This window comes from Schistocerca americana, chromosome 2, assembly GCF_021461395.2.
Source record: "Schistocerca americana isolate TAMUIC-IGC-003095 chromosome 2, iqSchAmer2.1, whole genome shotgun sequence".
Classification (NCBI taxonomy): Eukaryota; Metazoa; Arthropoda; class Insecta; order Orthoptera; family Acrididae; genus Schistocerca; species Schistocerca americana.
In genome coordinates, this window is record NC_060120.1 from 197134032 (window position 1) to 197159103 (window position 25072).

Sequence of the window (25072 nt, forward strand, 5' to 3'; positions counted from 1 at the left end):
ATTGAGCGAGATATCCTGCCACCACTAATTGAGGCCCCACCCATCCTAGACCCTGAGGTGTCCATGAACAGAGATATAGACTGAGATATCATGGATGTCCAATCACCTCTGGATGATCCAACTGTGTTGGAGCCCATGGAGAGGGTGCTTGCATCTCTTCCACTCTTCCCAATTTTCTCATTTCCCCATTCACTGGACACCCAAGCACTACCATGCTTGCCATTTGTGACTGCCCAGGCTGTTTAAAGAGGAGGATGGAGGGAGGGAGGGGAGGGGGTGGAGTAGAGGATGTAGTCATATCACCCATAGCAGGAGGTATGAGTAACATGACTAATGGGCTAACCAGCTGAACCATGTGACCTGCATTTAAGGCCTCTGCATTGCTGCAACAGACAAATGGCTGCTGAGCGAGGAACACCACTGACCTCTGGTGGTGAGGTCATATCACATTCTAGGATTTCAGACTTTGGATCTTTGGACTACTTCTGGATGGAATATTTAATGCTGGTGAAAACCCAGATGGTCCAGTCAAATAGCAGATATACCTTGCAAAAGGTGGGGTAGAAGAGTTTATTTTTTCTACTCGTTCATATGGTTGGAAAGATTAGAAAACCGAGTTTTGCCAACAAAATTTCGCTTTGGAAAACTTTCTGCAGTCAAAAAACTTGGAAAATTTCGGCCTTTTTTCAGTTTTTTCAAAATATCTCAGTTTTTTTGATGCTATCGCTTTAACATGTTTTTTCTTTTTTAAAGAGCACAAAACTCTCTACAAATTTGATTCTTGCCATTTGTTTCTACTCCCAATATCTAAGGCGCTACAGCGCCTTAAAAAATACCAATTTTTCAAATTTTGAGCATAGTGGCAAGATACCTTATTTTTGAACACTATTCTTTCAGTTTCTGTTTGTGTAGTATAAATACATCATGTTATATGTTGGAATTTACCACTTCACTTTCAGGTGTTCAGTTTCTCTGTATGCAACATGAGGATTGCTGGGAACCCAACTATTGTGATTCTTATATCACTACCTGAAGTTCGCTATGGGCCACCTCAGCCCTGGTATTTGTAAAACTATAAATATAAAAATACATCATTAAGACACACATATACACACACACACACACACACACACACACACACACACACACACATGCGCACACAAAATAAATTGTCTCAGGAAACTGAACTATTATTAGCTGCAAATAGGCAACCTAATTAGGTGTATAAAAGCCACACAGTTGACATTAAAAATAAGTAGCTGTATTACAATTAAAATGCATTGTCAGTGACTAAAAAATGTTGACAGTTCTGGGTGTGTAATACTTGTAATATCACATTTTAGTGCACTTGAGACAGATATGAGCATCACTTCCAACGTTTTGATGGCCAGGTTCCTTAGCGTCACCAGAAATACTTTGAGTTACAGATTCAGAGTCTGTACATAGAGTTGATCCCAGATTGACCTCTTCTTTAAACAGCGAGTCAGCCTCAGCAAGTTCATTGATTTCGTCAGTGGTTTCCTCAACATCCTCCATAACATTTTCTTCACTGTCTTCATATAAAAATTTTGGCCCATTTTCACAGTTGACCCCAATACATTTCTTGCAAATTGAAGAACATTTCAAACCCACTTTTCTGCAGGAGCACGCTCCGTCACAGTTCAGCTTGCATGAGCAGGAAACAACGTGAAGAAGAGCTTCAGGTGCTGGATCTTGGTTCATTATAATGGGTATTGGACCATGGTCACTGTGATTCCAGCCCCATTTCTCAGGAGGTTTCCAGTTTCCCATCCAACTTTGGACTTGTTGGTAAGTCCGCAACGAATGATGTTGTGCAGCATCTTGTGTAGGTGGCAAACGTGCAAGATTCAGTTTGCTTTTTGTGGCAGACTTGGCAAATAGCTGGTACCACAAATGGTCTAGTGTGTGGGAACTGCTGACACCTCCACTATACAATGCGATAGTAACCTGTTCTCCTGCTATTATTATTTCTTCACGGGTAGCATGTGGTTTATTGAACATGCAAAGCGCTGAGGTTAGGTGTTCATTTTTCGCAATGATATTGCAGCACTTAATTGTTCCTTGATCAAAAAAAGCGGATGTTGTATCACATCCACTAAAGGCATGAGTGAACAGAATATATTCACTGTCAAACTTGTAAGATGCAGTGGAAAACCACTTGTCTTCTGCATTTCCTCTTCCTGGCTTTAAGAAAAATAAGTTTTCAATGCCTTGCCACAAACTGGTCATGAGCACAAGCAGATCAACATCTTCTCCTACAATACAACACTTCCAAAATCTTTGGTTCTTGAAATGGCAGATGTTACAATCATAACATCAGCATCTTCTTGCGCCTGGTGCACTTCAATGCTACACTCCAAAAATTCCTTTTTAAGAAGTGTGATCAAACGCATCTTGTTTTGTTCGTTGTACAAGAACTTGTCCTGAGGGACTTGGTTCACCATCTCTGATTCAACCACAATGTCAACCGAAGAATGTTTTTTGGACCTACGAATCCTCTCAGTACTCTTTGTGCTACATTTGTCTCCGTCACATGGATACCCATCAAATACAATAGCAAATTGAGATCCAAAATGACGTTTCAGGTATGAAACATAGCTTTGGGCTATTGACTTGAATCAAACATTTCAAGTCCAAGTCACTTTGTGGAAAGGTACCCTCCATCAATGACAAAAAATTTACTTGGTCCACCTGACTTCACATTTTCCACTGGAACGAAGGCATTGTAGAATGAAGATTTTGTTCCTTTTCGCATGCCTTTTTCTGAGAATATGGACATTGGGTAAGGAGCAAGTTCATATTTCAGAAAGGCTTTTAACTCTTCTTCTCTTTGTTTCATTAAACAAATCCTTTGGAAAAGAATTAAAGGATCAACAGGAGTAATTTTAGTGCTCCCAGCTTTTACAGAATTGAACGCAGAAAGGAGAGTCACAACTTTATCTTTTCTACGGAACTTTACATTGTGGAAATTGTCACCAACTATTCTTTTCATGCCTTTTTCCCCCCTCTTTGTGACACATATGACAATTAACATCCTCCGTTCCGACAACACCACGGCTGATAGACATTATAAAATCACTTTCAGGGAAGGGGGGGTGCACTGAAAACCAATCACACAGCTTACGCAAGTCTATGCCATCTCGTTTGATGTGACAACTTCTTGCATCTACGTGCTGTTCTGATGTTACTGCGCTCACTTCACAATACGACTCAATTTCTTCACAAATGTTCTGCATGTGAATCATACCCAATGTCCATCTGGTTAATACACTATCCTTAATTCCTCGGCCAGATGTAAGTCCTCGAGAACTCTTCATGGTTCTCATCAATTTTTGTTCTATAGTCATGTCAGAAGGAACCCCTGACCAATTCTTTTCTGATCGCCGGATTGTAAAATGTCTTTTTGTTGTGAACTTCTCATATGCAATCGTTTTACATATTGTAACACAAATAAACTTCACTCAATCCGACGTGAAAGTGTTTGTAGTTACCGAATATAATGCTGTTTGTCCTGGCCCTGTAGCAGAGTGGGATGGTAAATTCCAGTGAATAACATGATGAGTAATATGTTTGTACTACACAAATAGAAACAGAAATAACAGTGTTCAAAAATTAGGTAATTTGCCACTTTGCTTGAAATTTGAAAAATTGGTATTTTTTGATGCGCTATAGCGCCTTAGATACTGGGAGTAGAAAAAAATGGTAAGAATCAAATTTGTAGAGAATTTTGTGCTCTTTTAAAAAGAAAATAGACGTCAAAGTGATAGGAGCAAATGAAACTGAGATATTTTGAAAAAAACTGAAAAAAGTCTGAAATTTTCGAAGTTTTTTGACTGCAGAAAGTTTTCCCAAGAGAAATTTTGTTGGCAAAACTTGGTTTTCTAACCTTTCCAACTATATGAACGAGTTAAAAAAATAAAATCTTCTACCCCACCTTTTGCAAGGTACAGGCTTTGTTTCTGACAGTTTCACTGGACTAAGAACTTTACTGGGACTTTCTAGATGTTTCTTAGGCAGTGTATTCATCTATTCATTGATGGTTTGATTAGGACTGGTTTTGCTCATAGTGTTTTTGTACTTTATCAGTAAATGCTGTATGCTGTTCCAAACAGGAACTAAATTAACTAATTATCTAGTGTGTGGTATGTCAGTCTTGCTGAGACTGATCTATGATAGTTAGTTGTTTGCCATACTGGCCTTCTTGGTTGGCTAGCTGTTACTTTTGGGGACAGTTTTATGCAACTCACATTGGATTGTGACTGCTGTCCATTGGTTTGGATTCTCAGCATGTTTGTGTTGTTTGTCTTATAGCCATCTGCAGCTTGGGACATGTCAAAGTCCATGCTGATTTTCTCATTGTGTAATGTTGTAGACAAGCAACCTACAGTTTCCTGGTAGGACAAAATTGTGTTCATAGAATGTACATATGCACACAATAGCAGTTGTGGTGCTTTCATGCAGTTAACTAAGTCTGTGTGCAAAAGTTAGTCACTGTAAGTAAGCACAGCCTATGTAAATAACTAGAATCAATGAATCTGGCACACAAGTCCATATCGTGGTCATGACCATCATAGGACAGCAAGTAAACACTCATAAGAACAGTCCTGAGGTGAAATCTACTAACAAGAAGACATCAATAGTTATGGCTGTAGGCACTGTAGGCAAGATGCATTATCACTGATATATCACACAGAGAAAGACTAGAATGTGAGCAGGGTGCAGGACAGGCATATTTAGACTTCAACAACATGTGTGGTCTGCTATGGTTGGTTATCAGGGAGGGCAATGTCTGAGCTGACAGCACTGCTCCTTCATGCAGATGCCAGATACACTGCCCAGCATGTCATCCTTGACACACACCATACAGCATTTCTTCTCCTTCAGTCATGATATATGGGCAGAAATGATCCTCTTTGTGTTGGCTCTTATGGGATGGAAAGGGGGGGGGGGGCACATAAGGTGAAGGATCAAGTGGTAACTCCATTTTTTCATGCACAATGTTATTGTCCAAGGAAGATGCTGTCAGCAGTATCGTGTCAGTTAAATTGGCTTCTGGGAAGAGGATCACTAGACTGTTTTAATATATGGCAGGCTGAGAGTCTCAGTTGCAGCTACTGGTTCGGACTAGAATCCACACTGCGGCTGCAGTGGTAGAGATGGTGCTGGGCTCTGTGATATCCTGCTAAAGCCACACATGCTCCCTGCATTATTCTAAACATACTTATTCATAGATCTTGGTAAACATCCATCATTCATCTGCACAACAATAGTGGAAATTCCTGGATGGAATAATACGCAAAATAAGGGAAAGGCAACCACTCACCTGTAGAGGACTGATGTGTGACACATAGAAACGTGTAACAGAAAACAGTGTTCTCACTTGTTTTCAAGTTCATTCTTTTTTTCTAGCAAAAGTACACACATTCATGCATATAACTATACGGACATCCAAACGTATACTCCCACAGCTGCAGGAGTGTACATTTAAGCATCTGTATGGCTGTGCATGTAAAAGTGTGTACATTTGTAAGGAAAAAAGTAACAGCTCAAAAACTAGTGTGGACACTGTTTTCTCTTATGTGTTTCTGTGCATCACACATCAGTCCCCTATAGGTGAGTGGTTACCTTTTCCTTATTTTAGCAGCATTTATCTGTTCTCTGTGAGAAAGCTTCTGTTACTATTCTGTGCTTTTATGAAGTAGACAGTAGATGTTGAGTAATTGACAAGCAGGGAGTGTGCTCCCTGCCGCCGTTGGATAAGCAGCTGAGCAGCAAGTCGTATACTCCTAGCTCACTCATTTGTTACATAGTTTAATTCTTAATTTCTTTGCGTGTTTTTGGTACTTGCATTGTTTAATTCATAAATTTCGGGCGTATTATAGTATTTGAGAGTTGTAGCATCGCGTTTTAGTACCTGAATAGTGTAAATTCGCGTAGTCGTTTGTCTACTGTTTTTGTTTTGAACGGCCAGTGTCGGTTGGTCACAGTTCAGTGTGCTCCCTGCCGCCGTTGGATAAGCAGCTGAGCAGCAAGTTGTATACTCCTAGCTGACTCGTTTGTTACATAGTTTAATTCTTAATTTCTTTGCGTGTTTTTGGTACTTGCATTGTTTAATTCATAAATTTCGGGCATATTATAGTATTTGAGAGTGTAGCATCGCGTTTTAGTACCTGAATAGTGTAATTTCGCTTAGTCTCCTTCCGCCGCCGAGCAGTGTCAGCAGTGCGCAAGTAGCAGCATTACTGCATTTACTAGGCAATCTTGTATTTTAATAACCGTTTAAATTTTGTCGATTTGTTTGCGCTCTCTGTAGATTAGGTCAGACGTTCTTTGCAAAACAGTTTTTAGCATGGATAGGGACTGCAACTGCTGTGTTCGGATGCAGACTGAGTTGGCATCCCTTCGCTCCCAGCTTCAGGCAGTGTTGGCTTCGGTCACACAGCTTGAGGCTGTTGCCAATGGGCATCACTGTGGGGGTCCGGATGGGGGTTTGTCGGGGACGGCCAGCTCGTCCCACGCATCCCCTGATCGGACCTATGACTGTGGTTGCCCGGGATACTGCCCGCATTGAGGCTGATCCTCACCTGTGGTAGAGTGGGAGGTCGTTTCAAGGTGTGGCAGGGGGCGAAAGACATTCCGGAGGGCTGAACGGAAAGCCTCTCCAGTTTGTCTGACGAACCGGTTTCAGGCTCTGTCTCAGGCTGATACTGATCTTCGGCCTGACATGGCTGCTTGTCCTGTTCCAGAGGTTGCCCCTCAGTCTGCAAGATCCGGGCAGTTGCAGAGGGTGGGCTTACTGGTAGTTGGGAGCTCCAACGTCAGGCGCGTAATGGGGCCCCTTAGGGAAATGGCAGCAAGAGAGGGGAAGAAAACCAATGTGTACTCGTGTGCATACCGGGGGGAGTCATTCCAGATGTGGAAAGGGTCCTTCCGGATGCCATGAAGGGTACAGGGTGCACCCCATCTGCAGGTGGTCGCTCATGTCGGCACCAATGATGTGTGTCGCTATGGATCGGAGGAAATCCTCTCTGGCTTCCGGCGGCTATCTGATTTAGTGAAGACTGCCAGTCTCGCTAGCGGGATGAAAGCAGAGCTCACCATCTGCAGCATTGTCGACAGGACTGACTGCGGACCTTTGGTACAGAGCGAGTGGAGGGTCTGAATCAGAGGCTGAGACGGTTCTGCGACCGTGTGGGCTGCAGATTCCTCGACTTGCGCCATAGGGTGGTGGGGTTTCGGGTTCCGCTGGATAGGTCAGGAGTCCACTACATGCAACAAGCGGCTACACGGGTAGCAGGGGTTGTGTGGCGTGGGCTGGGCGGTTTTTTAGGTTAGATGGCCTTGGGCAAGTACAGAAAGGGCAACAGCCTCAACGGGTGCGGGGCAAAGTCAGGACATGCGGGGACCAAGCAGCAATCGGTATTGTAATTGTCAACTGTCGAAGCTGCGTTGGTAAAGTACCGGAACTTCAAGCGCTGATAGAAAGCACCGAAGCTGAAATCGTTATAGGTACAGAAAGCTGGCTTAAGCCAGAGATAAATTCTGCCGAAATTTTTACAAAGGTACAGACGGTGTTTAGAAAGGATAGATTGCATGCAACCGGTGGTGGAGTGTTCGTCGCTGTTAGTAGTAGTTTATCCTGTAGTGAAGTAGAAGTGGATAGTTCCTGTGAATTATTATGGGTGGAGGTTACACTAAACAACCGAACTAGGTTAATAATTGGCTCCTTTTACCGACCTCCCGACTCAGCAGCATTAGTGGCAGAACAACTGAGAGAAAATTTGGAATACATTTCACATAAATTTTCTCAGCATATTATAGTCTTAGGTGGAGATTTCAATTTACCAGATATAGACTGGGACACTCAGATGTTTAGGACGAGTGGTAGGGACAGAGCATCGAGTTACATTATACTGAGTGCACTATCCGAAAATTACCTCGAGCAATTAAACAGAGAACCGACTCGTGGAGATAACATCTTGGACCTACTGATAACAAACAGACCCGAACTTTTCGACTCTGTATGTACAGAACAGGGAATCAGTGATCATAAGGGTGTTGCAGCATCCCTGAATATGGAAGTTAATAGGAATATAAAAAAAGGGAGGAAGGTTTATCTGTTTAGCAAGAGTAATAGAAGGCAGATTTCAGACTACCTAACAGATCAAAACGAAAATTTCTGTTCCGACACTGACAATGTTGAGTGTTTATGGAAAAAGTTCAAGGCAATCGTAAGATGCGTGTTAGACAGGTACGTGCCGAGTAAAACTGTGAGGGACAGGAAAAACCCACCGTGGTACAACAACAAAGTTAGTAAACTACTGCGAAAGCAAAGAGAGCTCCACTCCAAGTTTAAACGCACCCAAAACCTCTCAGACAAACAGAAGCTAAACGATGTCAAAGTTAGCGTAAGGAGGGCTATGTGTGAAGCGTTCATTGAATTCGAAAGTAAAATTCTATGTACCAACTTGACAGAAAATCCTAGGAAGTTCTGGTCTTACGTTAAATCAGTAAGTGGCTCGAAACAGCATATCCAGACACTACGGGATGATGATGGCATTGAAACAGAGGATGACACTCGTAAAGCTGAAATACGAAACATCTTTTTCCAAAGCTGTTTCACAGAGGAAGACCGCACTGCAGTTCCTTCTCTAAATCCTCGCACAAACGAAAAAATGGCTGACATCGAAATAAGTGTCCAAGGAATAGAAAAGCAACTGGAATCACTCAATAGAGGAAAGTCCACTGGACCTGACGGGATACCAGTTTGATTCTACACAGAGTACGCGAAAGAACTTGCCCCCCTTCTAACAGCCGTGTACCGCAAGTCTCTAGAGGAACGGAGGGTTCCAAATGATTGGAAAAGAGCACAGATAGTCCCAGTCTTCAAGAAGGGTCGTCGAGCAGATGCGCAAAACTATAGACCTATATCTCTGACGTCGATCTCTTGTAGAATTTTAGAACATGTTTTTTGCTCGCGTATCATGTCATTTCTGGAAACCCAGAATCTACTATGTAGGAATCAACATGGATTCCAGAAACAGCGATCATGTGAGACCCAACTCGCTTTATTTGTTCATGAGACCCAGAAAATATTAGATACAGGCTCCCAGGTAGATGCTATTTTTCTTGACTTCCGGAAGGCGTTCGATACAGTTCCGCACTGTCGCCTGATAAACAAAGTAAGAGCCTACGGTATATCAGACCAGCTGTGTGGCTGGATTGAAGAGTTTTTAGCAAACAGAACACAGCATGTTGTTATCAATGGAGAGACGCCTACAGACGTTAAAGTAACCTCTGGCGTGTCACAGGGAAGTGTTATGGGACCATTGCTTTTCACAATATATATAAATGACCTAGTAGATAGTGTCGGAAGTTCCATGCAGCTTTTCGTGGATGATGCTGTAGTATACAGAGAAGTTGCAGCATTAGAAAATTGTAGCGAAACGCAGGAAGATCTGCAGCGGATAGGCACTTGGTGCAGGGAGTGACAACTGACCCTTAACATAGACAAATGTAATGTATTGCGAGTACATAGAAAGAAGGATCCTTTATTGTATGATTATATGATAGCGGAACAAACACTGGTAGCAGTTACTTCTGTAAAATATCTGGGAGTATGCGTGCGGAACGATTTGAAGTGGAATGATCATATAAAATTAATTGTTGGTAAGGCGGGTACCAGGTTGAGATTCATTGGGAGAGTGCTTAGAAAATGTAGTCCATCAACAAAGGTGGTGGCTTACAAAACACTCGTTCGACCTATATCGCTCATCAGTGTGGGATCCGTACCAGATCGGTCTGACGGAGGAGATAGAGAAGATCCAAAGAAGAGCGGCGCGTTTCGTCACAGGGTTATTTGGTAACCGTGATAGCGTTACGGAGATGTTTAATAAACTCAAGTGGCAGACTCTGCAAGAGAGGCGCTCTGCATCGCGGTGTAGTGTGCTCGCCAGGTTTCGAGAGGGTGCGTTTCTGGATGAGGTATCGAATATATTGCTTCCCCCTACTTATACCTCCCGAGGAGATCACGAATGTAAAATTAGAGAGATTAGAGCGCGCACGGAGGCTTTCAGACAGTCGTTCTTCCCGCGAACCATACGCGACTGGAACAGGAAAGGGAGGTAATGACAGTGGCACGTAAAGTGCCCTCCGCCACACACCGTTGGGTGGCTTGCGGAGTATCAATGTAGATGTAGATTTTCATAAAATATTCTGTGTCTTCTTGGTACACTTACGATACATCAAGAAAATCACATTACTCAGTCTTGGATTCTACTGTGTTCATGGCAGTAAATGTTCCTGCATCATGCCTGGCAGCCTGCTGTTGCTACCATTGCCTAGTAAAATTGCTACATTAACCTGTTCATAATCTCGTTTCTTTTAGGATCTACTTAATTGTTCTACACACAGCCTAAAACTTCTCAATTTTGTGTTTAATATCCAAATTGGCAGTTGCAGGTTGCCTATCTGATGGCTTCCAGGGCAACAAAAATTTGATTTTCAATTTTGTACATGATTATTGACCAAATTGGAAACTTTAAAATGCTGTCATAATCTATTCACTAAATAATACAATCTTATGTTAAAAGTTTAATACAACAACACAAGTATTACAGTTAGAAACTATGTTTATCTTGAGGCAGTGTGACCGAGTACTCATACGTACCTGGACTATATTCATCTGAGTTACTCCCTCCCTGCGGCTCCAGGGGTTAGAATAGGCCTGAGGTATTCTTGCCTGTCGTACGAGGCTACTAAAAGGAGTTTCACATGTTTCGGCCTTTATGTGACGGTCCCCTGTAGGGTTTGACCTCCATTCTTCAAAATTTTCCCAAAGAGCAAGCCAATTGGGGAAAGGCGCCTTACAAGGTGCATCGTGTCCATCATGCATTGGGATTTTTAGCCCACTTTCTTGTCATCGCATTGCAGTCCTGCCCATTCTCCATCTCTTGAGTGAGGACAACTTCCTGGGTGCATTTTCCACCATGCATTAAGCAGTGCCAATTTCTGTGTCGACGATGACCATGGACTTCTTTGCACCTGATATCCAGCACAGTAGCCCGTCCATTGTGGTGGGGCCACCATGTATCCTGTTTGTTGTAGCCCCCTGACCACACAGGGATTGCTCTGCTGATGCCTGCACTGTTAACTCCCCACGTATGCCAAGGGGTAGATGCCCATCCCCCTGGGGCATCGGGACTCCCAGCAATGGCCATCCTGCCACATGGCCTTTGCTGTGGCTGGATGGCTCCCGTAGGGAGGTTCCCTGGTCGGAGTGGGTGGCATCAGGGCAGATGACATGTGATGAAGCGTAGTTCATCATCTCTTGCTGGTGGTGAAACACCAGCAGTCTCTAAGCGATCATGAGCTCAATTCAACGCACAGAAGTACGATCCCAAATCATTCCCCTCCCTGGCCACACCATGAGAGGAATGTCAGACTAAGGATGGCAGCAGATCTTATTCGCCCCAGTACCCTGTATGTTCGAGAGCTGATGGGGAATCTTTCATGACAATGAAGCCTCAGTTTTTTGTTGAGCATTTAGAGGACAAGTTGGGGAGGTGGAGGGCTTGTCCAAAATGAGATCTGGGTCAGTCTTGATCAAAAAAGCATGAGAGTTGACTTGTGACAAGGTGGGGGATATTTCTGTAACCATCACACCCCATAAGAGCTTAAATATGGTCCAGGGTATCATATTTCACAGAGACCACCTTTTGCAGTCTGACGATGAGCTGCATGCCAATTTAGAGTGGCGAGGTGTACATTTCGTCTGGAGTGTCCACCGGGGTCTGAAGGATAATCGGGTTGCCACTAGTGCCTTCATCTTGGCCTTTGAGGGTGATACATTGCACGAGAAGGTCAAGGTGATTGTCTACCACTGTGATGTAAAGCCCTATATTCCTCCCCCGATGCGGTGCTTTAAGTGCTGGAAGTTTGGCCACATGTCTTCCAGCTGTACTTCCAGCGTCACATGTCGAGATTGAGGACACCCATCACATCCCAGTATTCCATGTGCCCCGCTTCACATCTGTGTCAACTTTGGAGAGCACCATTTGCCTTGCTCGCCTGACTGCAGGATTCTCCAGAAAGAAAGGAAAATCATGGAGTACAAGACCCTGGACAGACTGACCTGCACTGGGGATACGAGAAAATTTGAACGCCTGCATCATGTACATATGACATCATCTTACGCCGCCACTACAACAGTTCTGACACCATCAGCTCCACCAACCCAGGTCACCTCTCAGAGCTGGAACACTACACCTGCCCCCTTGCTGGTGGGGGGCATTTCCCTCCCTGTTGCCCCTGCACCACCTACTTTGGGAGCAACACCCCCCCCCCCCCCCCCCCCCATACAATCGAGGACATCTGTCCCCACTTCTAAGCCAGAGAAGCGTAAGTTTTCTTCGGCTTCTCTCGCTAGGAAGGGGTCCCTTGGGTCACTCCCTTCCCAGGTTTCTTCTAGTGGGAAAGACGACACCCGCCAGTGGCTGAAGAGCCCAAAAGCAGCTGGTTGTACGTCTTCACACTCATCCTCAGTCCTGGAGACTGAGCCAATGAAGACTTCCCAGCCAGGGAAACCCAAGGAGCAGCGAGAGAAATCCAAATATAAAACCCCTAAGACCAAGGAAATTACGATGGCACCCACACCACCGCTACTTACAAGCTCTGCGGCTGAGGATGGGGTGGAGATTTTAGCGTCCACTGAGGACTTAGATCTCACTAGACCTTCAGACACAATGGATATAGACTGCTCAGGCAATAAATCGGTGGCAGCAGGTGACTCTGAGGCGTAAACTGCCTCATTGAATGTTCCATACCTTCACAGTCTCATGATGTCATTCTCCTGTGGAATTGCAGCAGTTTTTTCCACCACCTGGCTGAGCTACGTCAACTGTTAAGCTTTACACCTGCTATCTGCATTGCCGTCCAGGAAACCTGGTTCCCAGCAATGCGGACCACTGCCCTCCATGGCTATAAGGGATATTACAGGAACTGTAGCGACTATAACTGAGTGTCAGGTGGAGTTTGCGTGTATGTCCTAAACTCAGTCTGTAGTGAACATGTGCCCCTTCAAACACCTCTTGAAGCTGTGGCTGTCAGAATAAGGACGACACAGGAAATAACTGTCTGCAATGTATATCTTCCTCGAGATGGTGCAGTACCCCTGAATGTATTAGCTGCACTGATTGATCAACTCCCTAAGCCTTTCCTACTCCTGGGAGATTTTAATGCCCATAATGCCTTGTGGGGTGGTAACATGCTTACTGGCTGAGGCAGAGATGCCGAAACTTTACTGATGCAATTTGACCTCTGCCTCTTAGATACTGGGGCCGCCACACATTTCAATGTGGCTCGTGGTAGTTACTCGGCCATTGATTTATCAATTTGCAGCCCAGGATTTCTCTCATCTATCCACTGGAGAGCACATGATGACCTGTGTGGTAGTGACGACTTCCCCATCTTCCTGTCACTGCCCCAGCATCAGGCACACAGACACCTGCCCAGATGGGCTTTGAGCAAGGCAGACTGGGGAACTTTCACCTCTACTGTCTCCGCTGAATGTCCCCCACATGGTAACATCAATGTGATGGTTGAGCAGGTGACTAGCGCAGTTGTTTCTGCAGCAGAAAACGCGATCCCTCACTCTTTAGGGTGCCTGAGGTGTAAGGCAGTCCCTTGGTGGTCACCAGAAGTCGCTGAAGCGATTAAGGAGCGTCGGCGAGCTCTGCAGTGGCATAAGTGGCACCCTTTCCTGGAGCATCTCATAGCTTTTAAACGGCTCCGTGCCCGTGTTTGCTACCTTATCAGACAGCAGAAGAAGGAATGTTGGAAGAGATATGTCTCCACTATTGGGTGCCACACATCACCTTCCCAAGTCTGGGCAAAGATCAAACGTCTTTTTGGGTACCAGGCCCCAACAGCTGTCCCCTGTGTCACCATAAATGGTGAGTTATGTGCCGACGCAAACGCGATTGCCGAGCACTTTGCTCGAGCCTCTGGAGTGGAGAGTTAACCCCCCCCCCCCCCCCCCAGCCTTTTGCACACTCAAACAGTGACTGGAAGGGAACATCCTCTCATTCACTACACGTTGCAGTGAATCCTGTGATGCCCTATTTACAGAGTGGGAGCTCCTCAGTGCCCTTGCACATTGCCCCGACACAGCTCCTGGGCCTGATCGCATCCACAGCCAGATGATTAAACATCTCTTATCTGACTACGAGCGACATCTTCTCATCATCTTCAACTGGATCTGGTGCGATGGCATCTTTCCATTGCAGTGGCGGGAGAGCACCATCATTCCAGTGCTCAGACCCGGCAAAAACCTACTTAATGTGGATAGCTATTGGCCCATCAGCCTCACCAACATTCTTTAGAAGCTGCTGGAATGTATGGTATGTCGGCGGTTGGATTGGGTCCTGGAGTCACGTGGCTTGCTGGCTCCATGTCAGGGCGGCATCCGCCAGGATTGCTCTACCACTGATAATCTTGTGTCCATCGAGTCTGCCATCCGAATAGCCTTTTCCAGATGGTAACACCTGATTGCTCTCTTTTTTGACTTACGTAAAGCATACGACACGAATTGGCGACGTCATATCCTTGCCACATTGTATGAGTTCGGTCTCCGGGGACGACACCCGATTTTTATTCCAAACTTCCTGTCGCTCCATACTTCCCGTGTCCAAGTTGGTGACTCCCATAGTTCCATCCATATCCAGGAGAATGGAGCCCCGCAGGGCTCTGCATTGAGTGTCTCTCTATTTTTAGTGGCCATTAATGGTCTAGCAACGGCTGTTGGGCCCTTTGTCTCACCTTCTCTGTATGCAGATGACTTCTGCATTTCGTACTGCTGCTCCAGTACTGTTGTTGCTGAGCAATGCCTCGAGGGAGCCATCCAGAAGGCGCAGTAATGGGCTCCAGCCCACAGCTTCCAGTTTTCAGCCACAAAGTCGTGTGGCATGCACTTCTGTCGGCATTGTACCATTCATCCGGAACCTGCACTTTATCTTAATGATGATCTACTCACTGTAGTGGAGACATATCAGTTCCTACGACTGGTTTTTGATGCTCGATTGACTTGGCTCCCTTATCTTCATCAGCTTAAGCTGAAGTGCTGGCAGCACCTCAATGCCCTCCGTTGCCTGGGCAACACCAATTAGGGTGCAGATTGCTGTATGCTGCTGCAGCTCTACAGAGCCCTTGTACAATCCTGAATTGACTATGGGAGTGTGGTTTACGGTTCGGCAGTGCCTTCAGCATTGCATTTACTCGACTCTGTGCACCCCTGTTGGGTTCGATTAGCGAAGGAGCTTTTAGGACGAGTCCGGTGACCAGCGTACTGGTGGAGGCTGGTGTCCCTCCACTGCAGATCAGACGTGCGCAACTGCTCACCAGTTACACAGCACACATTCATAGTTTCCCAGAGCATCCGAATTACCATCTCCTTTTCCTGCCCGCAGCAGTCCATCTCCTGCATCGGTGGCCCAGATCGGGGCTAACGATTGCGGTTCGCATGCGGTCCCTTCTCTCTGAACTGGAGTCCTTCCTTTACCACCTCTACTTGCGGTCCGTTCACGTATGCCTCCATGGTGTACGCCTCGGCTGCAGCTTCATCTGGACCTTTTGCATGGCTTTAAGGACGCCGTGAACCCCGCCGCTCTCCGCTGTCACTTCCTCTCGATTCTTGATGTGTTCTGGGGCTCTGAAGTGGTTTACGCCGACGGCTGAATGCCTGATGGTCACGTAGGCTTCACATATGTTCATGGAGGACATGTTGAGCGCCTTTCCTTGCCAATTGGCTGCAGAGCTGGTGGCCATATCTCGTGCTCTTGAGTACATCTGCTCATGCCCTGGCCAGTCATTTCTCCTGTGTACTGACTCATTGAGCAGCCTAAAAGCTATTGACCAGTGCTACAGCTCAGTTAGCATCCATTCAGGAGTCCATCTATGCCCTGAAACAGTCCCGCCTCTGTGGTGTTTGTGTGGACCCCAGGAAACGTCGGAATCCCTGCCAACGAACTTGCCAGCAGGCTGGCCAAACAGGCGACGCGGAAACAGCTTCTGGAGATAGGCATCTCCGAAGCTGACCTGTGTTCTTTCTTACACCACAGGGTTTTCCGGCTTTGGGAGACGGAATGGCATAACAACACACACAACAAACTGCATGTCATTAAGGAGACTTTGAATGTGTGGAAGTCTTCCATGCAGGCCTCTTGCAGGGAATCAGTTGTCCTCTGCCGGCTCCGCATTGGCCATACGTAGCTAACACATGGTTACCTACTCTGTCGTGAGGACCCACCTCAGTGTCGCTGTGGCTCCCAAATGACAGTCATCCACCTCTTGCTGGACTGCCCACTTTTAGCCACTCTGCGGCAGACTTTTAACTTTCCCAGCACTCTGCCTTCGGTGTTGGGTGACAATGTCTCCACAGCTGCTTTAGTTTTACGTTTTACCCGTGGGAGTGGGTTTTATGCTTCTATGTAGGTTTTAGCGCACGTCCTTTGTCCCTCCATGTCCTCCACCCTACTGCTTTTAGGGTGGAGGTTTTAATGTGTTGCAGAGTGGCTGGCTTTCTCTTTATATTCTCGTGGTTGGCCAGCCACTGTAATCTGCTTTCATGTTTTACTCCCTTCTGTTTCTAGCGTCTCTCTCTTGTTTTCTTGTCCTCTTTTGTTCCTTTTAGTATTCATTGCCTTCCCTTCATTCTTGTGGCTTTTCCTTTCTTTCTGGGATACGAGAAAGTCATCTTTTTGGTGTCCACACAGTCAAACATCAGCATCAGGCATGATGTTTTAACTTACTACTTCTTTAGCACTGACTCTAATTGAAACATATTTTGTAAACAGTTTCCACATGTACTACTGAATGTACCCGCAAAATTATATCATTGTTCAAAACATAGCTCAGGAGACATGATATCGTAAACATTGAGATGTGTGAAAAAGTAGCTTTTGCTTAAAACTTTTTATGTTTACATGCTTAACGTAAAATATTTAGTACATTGACACATTTATAGCGTAATCAGATTTTTGAAGGTGTTTGTACATGTGAGTTCAATTATGTAAAGAATCAGGGAGAGTTTACTGATAATTTTTCTAAAAGGGTGAAAGTGTACAACCCAAGAAGATACTCTTGTGATCCTGTTCAATAGATTTGTAAGTAATAACCAACACGTAATAGACTTGTGACATCTCATAAAAATGGCATAGACTCTGTTTTGTCCAGCACACTATTGTAATTTGTAACTTAAATATATAGTTAATATACAGGGAAGACAAGTAATCTTTGCTCATTAATAGTGTGCAGCATATCAATTGAATTTTGCATTTTGAAGAATATTTGTCTTGTATAAATTTTAGATGCTATGTAATAAGGTTCTCCACTATCTATCCTGATGTTTATAACTGTTTCTGCTCAAAAATAAATTATGGCTACATGTCATTATCAATTTTCAGGGATTCAACCAGAAAATTAATCTTAATAAGCATTTACAAGTCCATGAAGACATAGACAAAAGAAAGCAGACATGTCGCTACTGTGATAAGACCTTTCTCAATCGTGACTCTCTGAAAATTCATGAGCTAAAACATACTCAAGGACAGCCACACTCATGCCCACTTTGTAACAAAGCATTTGTAAAGGTAAGCTTTATTGAAGGCATTTGATAATCTTAATTTCCTGTCATTTTAGTGCCTTTTTCCATTCATTTACAATATAGATTGATAAAAACTCAGTAATATTTATTTCTTGGAATATATTTTCATTGACTTTTTTTAATACTCTGCTGTGTGGAAATATTCCTTTCTCGCATTTCAGAATAGCAAATAATGTGCTTTTTCTTCCTCGGACTACAGAAATGGACGTTAAACCCAACCTTCCTTTTCTTTCCGACTACAGAAAGTACTCATCAGCACTATGTTCAAGCAACCAATAAATTCATGTTGCTTGGTTGTGGAAAAGTTACTGATGAAAAGCCTATGCACTTCTCTAAGTAAGAGGTATCACAAGGGCATATGTCCTTGTACCTCAAGATATGCAAAGCGGTCTGTGCTTTGGATGTTTGATGTAGTTTCCAATATCATTGGCCTTTAGAGCTTTAAAAATGTTTTATTTTAAATTTGGAGTATGGTGTTTTGTAAACATGGTAGTGGATGTGCATGGGTGCCAGACTTTTCATGAATTGCAGTAGTTGTAAATGATTTTGAGGATAACTCAGTATTATAGAAGTGTAAAAGAGATGACAGATGAAAGACAACAAACTGAAAAATCCACTGGTGAAGGAAATTGCAAAATGCGGAGAATTATAATGAGAACTGTTTTAGTGTGTGACAAATTTTTTACGCTGATAATGGTAAATTGATTAACTCATATATAGTGCTCATAATTGTATAACTGATATTGCTAAGTGAGCCAAGGCTAATGCAAAGATAAGGAAATGACTAATTCTGTCTTACGACACCAAACCTTTATTTCTCATCAGACAGTGCCAGACTGCCAAAGATTTGACATAAGCACCAAATGATTTGTGATGTTTGCTCTGCTTAGATACAAATTTCAGATCATTGTATTAGAAGCACCTGTTGGTATGAACTAAATTTGATGAAATACAAACTCAGCTTTCTTTGTTAGACAAGCCAGTTGACAGTGGTGACCTTTGCGCATGATTTTTGCAAACATTGCTCAAAGAGTTTGATTATATTTATATTACGTGGCATGATTTACCTCCTGAAAAATATGGAATAAGTTACAAAAACTATGTTTAAGTTACACGTTTCAAATAATAGATTCTGAAGATGAAAATGTTGCTACAGCAGTGATGTAAAAAACAGAGGTTAACAAATGGCAACAGAGATGCACTCAGGCTACATCTGAAGCAGATGTCTCCAAAAGTCTCATTATCAAGGGCATGAAGATAGAAAATGCTTTAATGTGGCAAAGTAGGTCACTTATGAAACAATAATATAATAATGTCGTGTGATGAGGGCCTCCCATCGGGTAGACCGTTCGCCTGGTGCAAGTCTTTCGATTTGACGCCACTTCAGTGACTTGCGCGTCGATGGGGATGAAATGATGATGATTAGGACAAGACAATACTCAGTCCCTGAGCAGAGAAAATCTCTGACCCAGCCGGGAATCGAACCCGGGCCCTTAGGATTGGCAGACCATTGCGCTGACCACTCAGCTACCGGGGGCCGACTACTTATGAAAAATGGAATACAGGTTTGGTTTGGTTTGGATGTCAGTAAAACAGTCATCAATTGAGTGAGTGTCTTAACATAGACAAAAGAAAGGAGTGTGCTGTGTTGTGAGCTTGTGTAACATCGGTGGAAATTTCAAGAAATCATAGCCACACAGGTACTTCAAAAACTGAGAAGAAAGTTTTAGTGATGAGACACAGCAAGTTTTCTGTAGATATAAACAAACTGGACTGTGAGGATTGGTACATTGACAGTGGTGCAATGCATCATATAACATGATTGGTACGTCACATATGAGCCATTTGAAACTCCAAGAAAGATGGAGTGAGCCAAAAATTGGTGTATAATTGAAGCATTTGGTACAGTTCAAATTTATATATAGATATTCAATGGACAGAGTGATATTTTGAAGATGATTGACTTTGTTCAGATGAATCTTGTAACTTATTTTCTGTTAAGAAATCTGCACAGGATCTGTAAAAGTAACAAGAAAGAGAACATTGGCTTTAGGGTGTAATGACTTTTACAATCTTCAAGTAATGAATGTTAAGTAACAAAAACATACCTCCCTTGCTAGAGACTGTGTCTACACTCCTGGAAATTGAAATAAGAACACCGTGAATTCATTGTCCCAGGAAGGGGAAACTTTATTGACACATTCCTGGGGTAAGATACATCACATGATCACACTGACAGAACCACAGGCACATAGACACAGGCAACAGAGCATGCACAATGTCGGCACTAGTACAGTGTATATCCACCTTTCGCAGCAATGCAGGCTGCTATTCTCCCATGGAGACGATCGTAGAGATGCTGGATGTAGTCCTGTGGAACGGCTTGCCATGCCATTTCCACCTGGCGCCTCAGTTGGACCAGCGTTCGTGCTGGACGTGAAGACCGCGTGAGACGACGCTTCATCCAGTCCCAAACATGCTCAATGGGGGACAGATCCGGAGATCTTGCTGGCCAGGGTAGTTGACTTACACCTTCTAGAGCACGTTGGGTGGCACGGGATACATGCGGACGTGCATTGTCCTGTTGGAACAGCAAGTTCCCTTGCCGGTCTAGGAATGGTAGAACGATGGGTTCGATGACGGTTTGGATGTACCGTGCACTATTCAGTGTCCCCTCGACGATCACCAGTGGTGTACGGCCAGTGTAGGAGATCGCTCCCCACACCATGATGCCGGGTGTTGGCCCTGTGTGCCTCGGTCGTATGCAGTCCTGATTGTGGCGCTCACCTGCACGGCGCCAAACACGCATACGACCATCATTGGCACCAAGGCAGAAGCGACTCTCATCGCTGAAGACGACACGTCTCCATTCGCCCCTCCATTCACGCCTGTCGCGACACCACTGGAGGCGGGCTGCACGATGTTGGGGCGTGAGCGGAAGATGGCCTAAAGGTGTGCGGGACCATAGCCCAGCTTCATGGAGACGGTTGCAAATGGTCCTCGCCGATACCCCAGGAGCAACAGTGTCCCTAATTTGCTGGGAAGTGGCGGTGCGGTCCCCTACGGCACTGCGTAGGATCCTACTGTCTTGGCGTGCATCCGTGCGTTGCTGCGGTCCGGTCCCAGGTCGACGGGCACGTGCACCTTCCGCCGACCACTGGCGACAACATCGATGTACTGTGGAGACCTCACGCCCCACGTGTTGAGCAATTTGGCGGTACGTCCACCCGGCCTCCCGCATGCCCACTATACGCCCTCGCTCAAAGTCCGTCAACTGCACATACGGTTCACGTCCACGCTGTCGCGGCATGCTACCAGTGTTAAAGACTGCGTTGGAGCTCCGTATGCCACGGCAAACTGGCTGACACTGACGGCGGCGGTGCACAAATGCTGCGCAGCTAGCGCCATTCGACGGCCAACACCGCGGTTCCTGGTGTGTCCGCTGTGCCGTGCGTGTGATCATTGCTTGTACAGCCCTCTCGCAGTGTCCGGAGCAAGTATGGTGGGTCTGACACACCAGTGTCAATGTGTTCTTTTTTCCATTTCCAGGAGTGTATATACATTGTAGAGTAGAATGCTATCTTTTGACAGTGTTATCTCAGAACTGTGTAAGTAAATGGAAAATACTTGTCATCCAGTGGTTTATCATTTGGTTGTGTAGATTGTTCATCAAAAATAGTATTGCATTGTTGTTGAAACTGTTGATACCTTACAGAGCAGCCATAAAAAATGGGTCATCAAAACAAATACTATGTGCACCAATTATCAAAGGAGCATGGTATAGAGATAACAATTGATAGTGGCTTATTATGTTAGGAGTGTGTCTTTGGTAAAAATCATCAGCTGGAGTTTGATGAAAGAGTACAGAAACCCACTACACACAGACAATTAGCTTACAGAGTCCACTACACATAGACAATTAGTTTGCAGAGATGTTTGCAGAACAATGTAAGAAAAAGGTTTGCAGTATCATTGACACTTCGCTGTTTTTGAGTATGGTTTTTCCAGTTTCAAGGTAATGTCCTTTTGTGACAAAAAGATGAAATTAAAGAAAAGCCATCACTGCTTAGTACAATGATAAAGACTAAAGTTGATGTTATGGTGAAAGAATTATGTACACATGATGGCAGTGTGTTCCATAATACAGGTGTTCATAGGTTTACTGGATAAGTTGGAGCAAAATGTTCAGTTACTGCACCATGTAACTGTAAGTAGAATGGAGACACTGAGCAGGAAAATAAAACCCTGTGTGGGATGGGACATTTTTGGCTGTGCTATGCTCTGCTGAACACTTACCAAAAGCAATGCAGCATTGTTGGCTGCAAAATAGACTCAGAACAAAACTAGTTCCATGAAAATTAAAGGTTAAACTCCAATTGAAACATTATGGAGAAGGAAGGTCATTTTGACATTTTGGTGATATTTGGAACATAATGCTATGTATGGTTTTTCCGTGCTAAAATGGGAGAAGTTTGGTGCTGAATCTTAAAAGGATATTTAGTTGGTTATGATGATTTTATATAGAGATGTAAAATTCAACTGCAATCAATTACAGAGACCATTGACTCAAGTGACCAAACAGATTGTTGAGATGTCCGATATAGTTAAAAAGGAAGATGTTAAAGAAACTGATTGTGAAAATGTTGATTTTTCAAGAGGATATTTAACAGGATTATATGAGCCAAGATGTAGTTATATTATTATTATTATTATTATTATTATTATTATTATGTGTGTATGGACCCTGTTGGATCTCACATTACGTTTATGATTCGTCTTTCTAATAGACTGTATAGCTTTTATTCTTTTGCTGTGTGCTTTCTTCCTTTCTTCTGACCACTTGGTCCCTGATCTTTTAGGGACTTTATTCTGTGGCTTTACTGCCCGTCTATTTATCTTCTGACTGTAAAGTTTCCTGTCTAGTATGTCCGATGTTCCTATCTGTGACTTTTGCAAGTCAAATTTGACTTCTTCTACCCATGGAGTGTTCTTCAGTTTTGCAGTGTATGTCAAAATCTTGTGAGTTAGCCTTGAAGATGGGAGTCTATGACTGTGTCCGTAGAATTTCAGCCTTCGTTTTCCAATATCTGTGGCAAGGTTGGACAGTTCTTCTGTTGCTTTGCGCAATTTGCGTTTTTACCCCTCTTCTGTTTTATCTGGTTCCAGCATTTTCCTCATGATTTTTCTTTCCTCCTTCATGATGTTCTCCAGATCACCTTTTCTATTAAGTACCAAGGTTTTGCTCGCGTACAGCACTTCAGTTTTAATCACTGTATTATAATGTTTGATCTTTGTGTGAATGGACATACATTTCTTGTTGTAGATTTCACACATTCTCCCATATGCTCATTTGAGCTTTTGTAACCAAAGTTTTGGTGCTCCCTTTTCCAACCCTGTTGATTCTATGATCTCACCAAGATATTTGAAGTGTGGAACTTGTTTGATCTGCCCATATTTTGTGTTCAGTTTCTGAATGTTGAATTTAGTGCAAACAAACTTGGTCTTCTCGAATGAAATTTGTAGTCCAGTTTTCTCAGCGCATTCCTTGAGGGCTTCAATCTGTCTGATTGTTGTATTTTCGCAGGCTGCAGGTATCACTAGGTCGTCTGCGAAAGCTAAACAACTGACCTTGATGTCATCATTCTTTCATCCAAGTTGAATGTGTTTCCAGTGGTCCTGGGTTTTCAATTCTTTCTCCCATTCTCGGATGACTTTATCCAGATCAAGGTTGAAGAGCAGTGGTGACAATCCATCACCTTGTTGCACACTGGTCTTTATCTCAAAGGGCTCTGACAATTTGCCCATGAATTTCACTTTTGACTTCGTGACCTTGAGTGTTTTCTTGATGAGTCTTAATGTCTTTCGATCAAGTCCTTGTTCGTCTAAGATGTTAAAGAGCATCTGTTGATTGACCGAATCATATGCCTTCTTGAAGTCGATGAACATACAGATGATTGGAGAGCTTCAGGTTATGTAGTTACAAGTAATGAAAAGGTCAGTAACCATTTGTATGAGGTGGGATCAAAAAGTAATGGGATTTTTTAAAATTTTGTGGGCTTTATACATCTGTTTTTCAAATTTTTTTTATCTTGTTGGTACCTGTTTTGAATATTTAGTTTATTGTTGACAGTCAAAAAGGTTATTCTTGTTTTTGAATGCTCAGTGAATTTTTACTTTTGAAAAATACGGATCAGAGAATTTGCAGTAATTTGCTCAAAAAATGGAACATTCGAAATGTTGACGGTGGGTTTTGGTGGATCTACTATGATTAATTGTCCAAACATTTCAAATAGGGTTGAGAAAATATTGAAGACAACAACTGCCCTGAATGCCCTAGCACATCAATTACTGATGACAGAAGAAGTAAAGAAAAGGTTCTGGAAAATTGCTGAATCACCATCAGAGAGGTTGCGATGATGTCAGCACATCCTTGGCCTCAGGCTGAGCAATTTTTTCTGATGTTTTGGGCATGAAACATGTAGCAGCAAAGTCTGTTCTGAAATTGTTGAATTTCATCCAAAAAAATGTCTCACAAACATCGCTCAGGAATTGTTGAATGAAGTTGACAATGATTCATAACTTCCTTAGAAGGTTGTAACAGGTGAAAAAACATGGGTGTACGGGTATGACGTCGAAACTAAGACCCGGTCATCCCAATGGAAACTGAAGAGCTAAGACCGAAAAAAAATTGAGAAGTTTAATCACATGTGAAGGTCCTTCTCACTGTTTTCTTTGCTTACAATGTGATAGTGCATCAAGAGTTCCTGCCTTGATGGTTTTACGATCAGTAAGGAATAATACGTGGAAGTTATGCCTTGCTTGTGTGAAACAATCCAAAGAAAACTATCAGAGCTGTGGCATAACTAGTCATGGCAATTGCATCATCATATGCTCCCATTCACACCTCAATGCTTGTTTATGATTTTTTGGCAGAAAACAAAAATGTTATGATGCCTCAACCACCATATTTGCCAGACATGGCCCCTATGACTTCTTTCTATTCCCGAGGCTGAAGAGAACCACGAAAGGATGTTGTTAAATGACCTTTGTGAGATAAACAGAACTGCTGAAGGAACTGAACACTATAATAGAAAGTGAGTTCCACAAGTGTAACCAAGATTGGAAAAAGTGCTGGCACAAGCATATTGTATCTGAGGGTGGTTACTTTGAAGGGGACAATGTTGATGTTGATGAGTAAATAAAGATTCTTTAAGAAAAACAAATATTCCCATTAATTTTTGGTCACACCTGGTGTGACAGTGAAGGACAAATTGAGAGCAACTTCAAAGCAAGAAATGAAGATGAAGGAAGCCAAAATTTCCGTCAATGGTGAAATTTGAAGAAACTATGTCACTCTGAAGATTTAGCCCTTCCAACTGAGAATGATGCTTC

The 25072-nt window shown here is 43.6% G+C and overlaps 1 protein-coding gene across 3 annotated transcripts in view; it reads left to right on the forward strand.

The window, feature by feature from the left end:
- Positions 1-25072, forward strand: part of LOC124590782 — a 281346-nt gene that overhangs the window by 233805 nt on the left and 22469 nt on the right. For all 3 annotated transcript variants that reach the window (XM_047131676.1, XM_047131675.1, XM_047131677.1), the window contains one exon: positions 17481-17666. In XM_047131676.1, coding sequence (XP_046987632.1) covers positions 17481-17666 — 186 coding nt within the window. The remainder of the gene's footprint in view (positions 1-17480; positions 17667-25072) is intronic.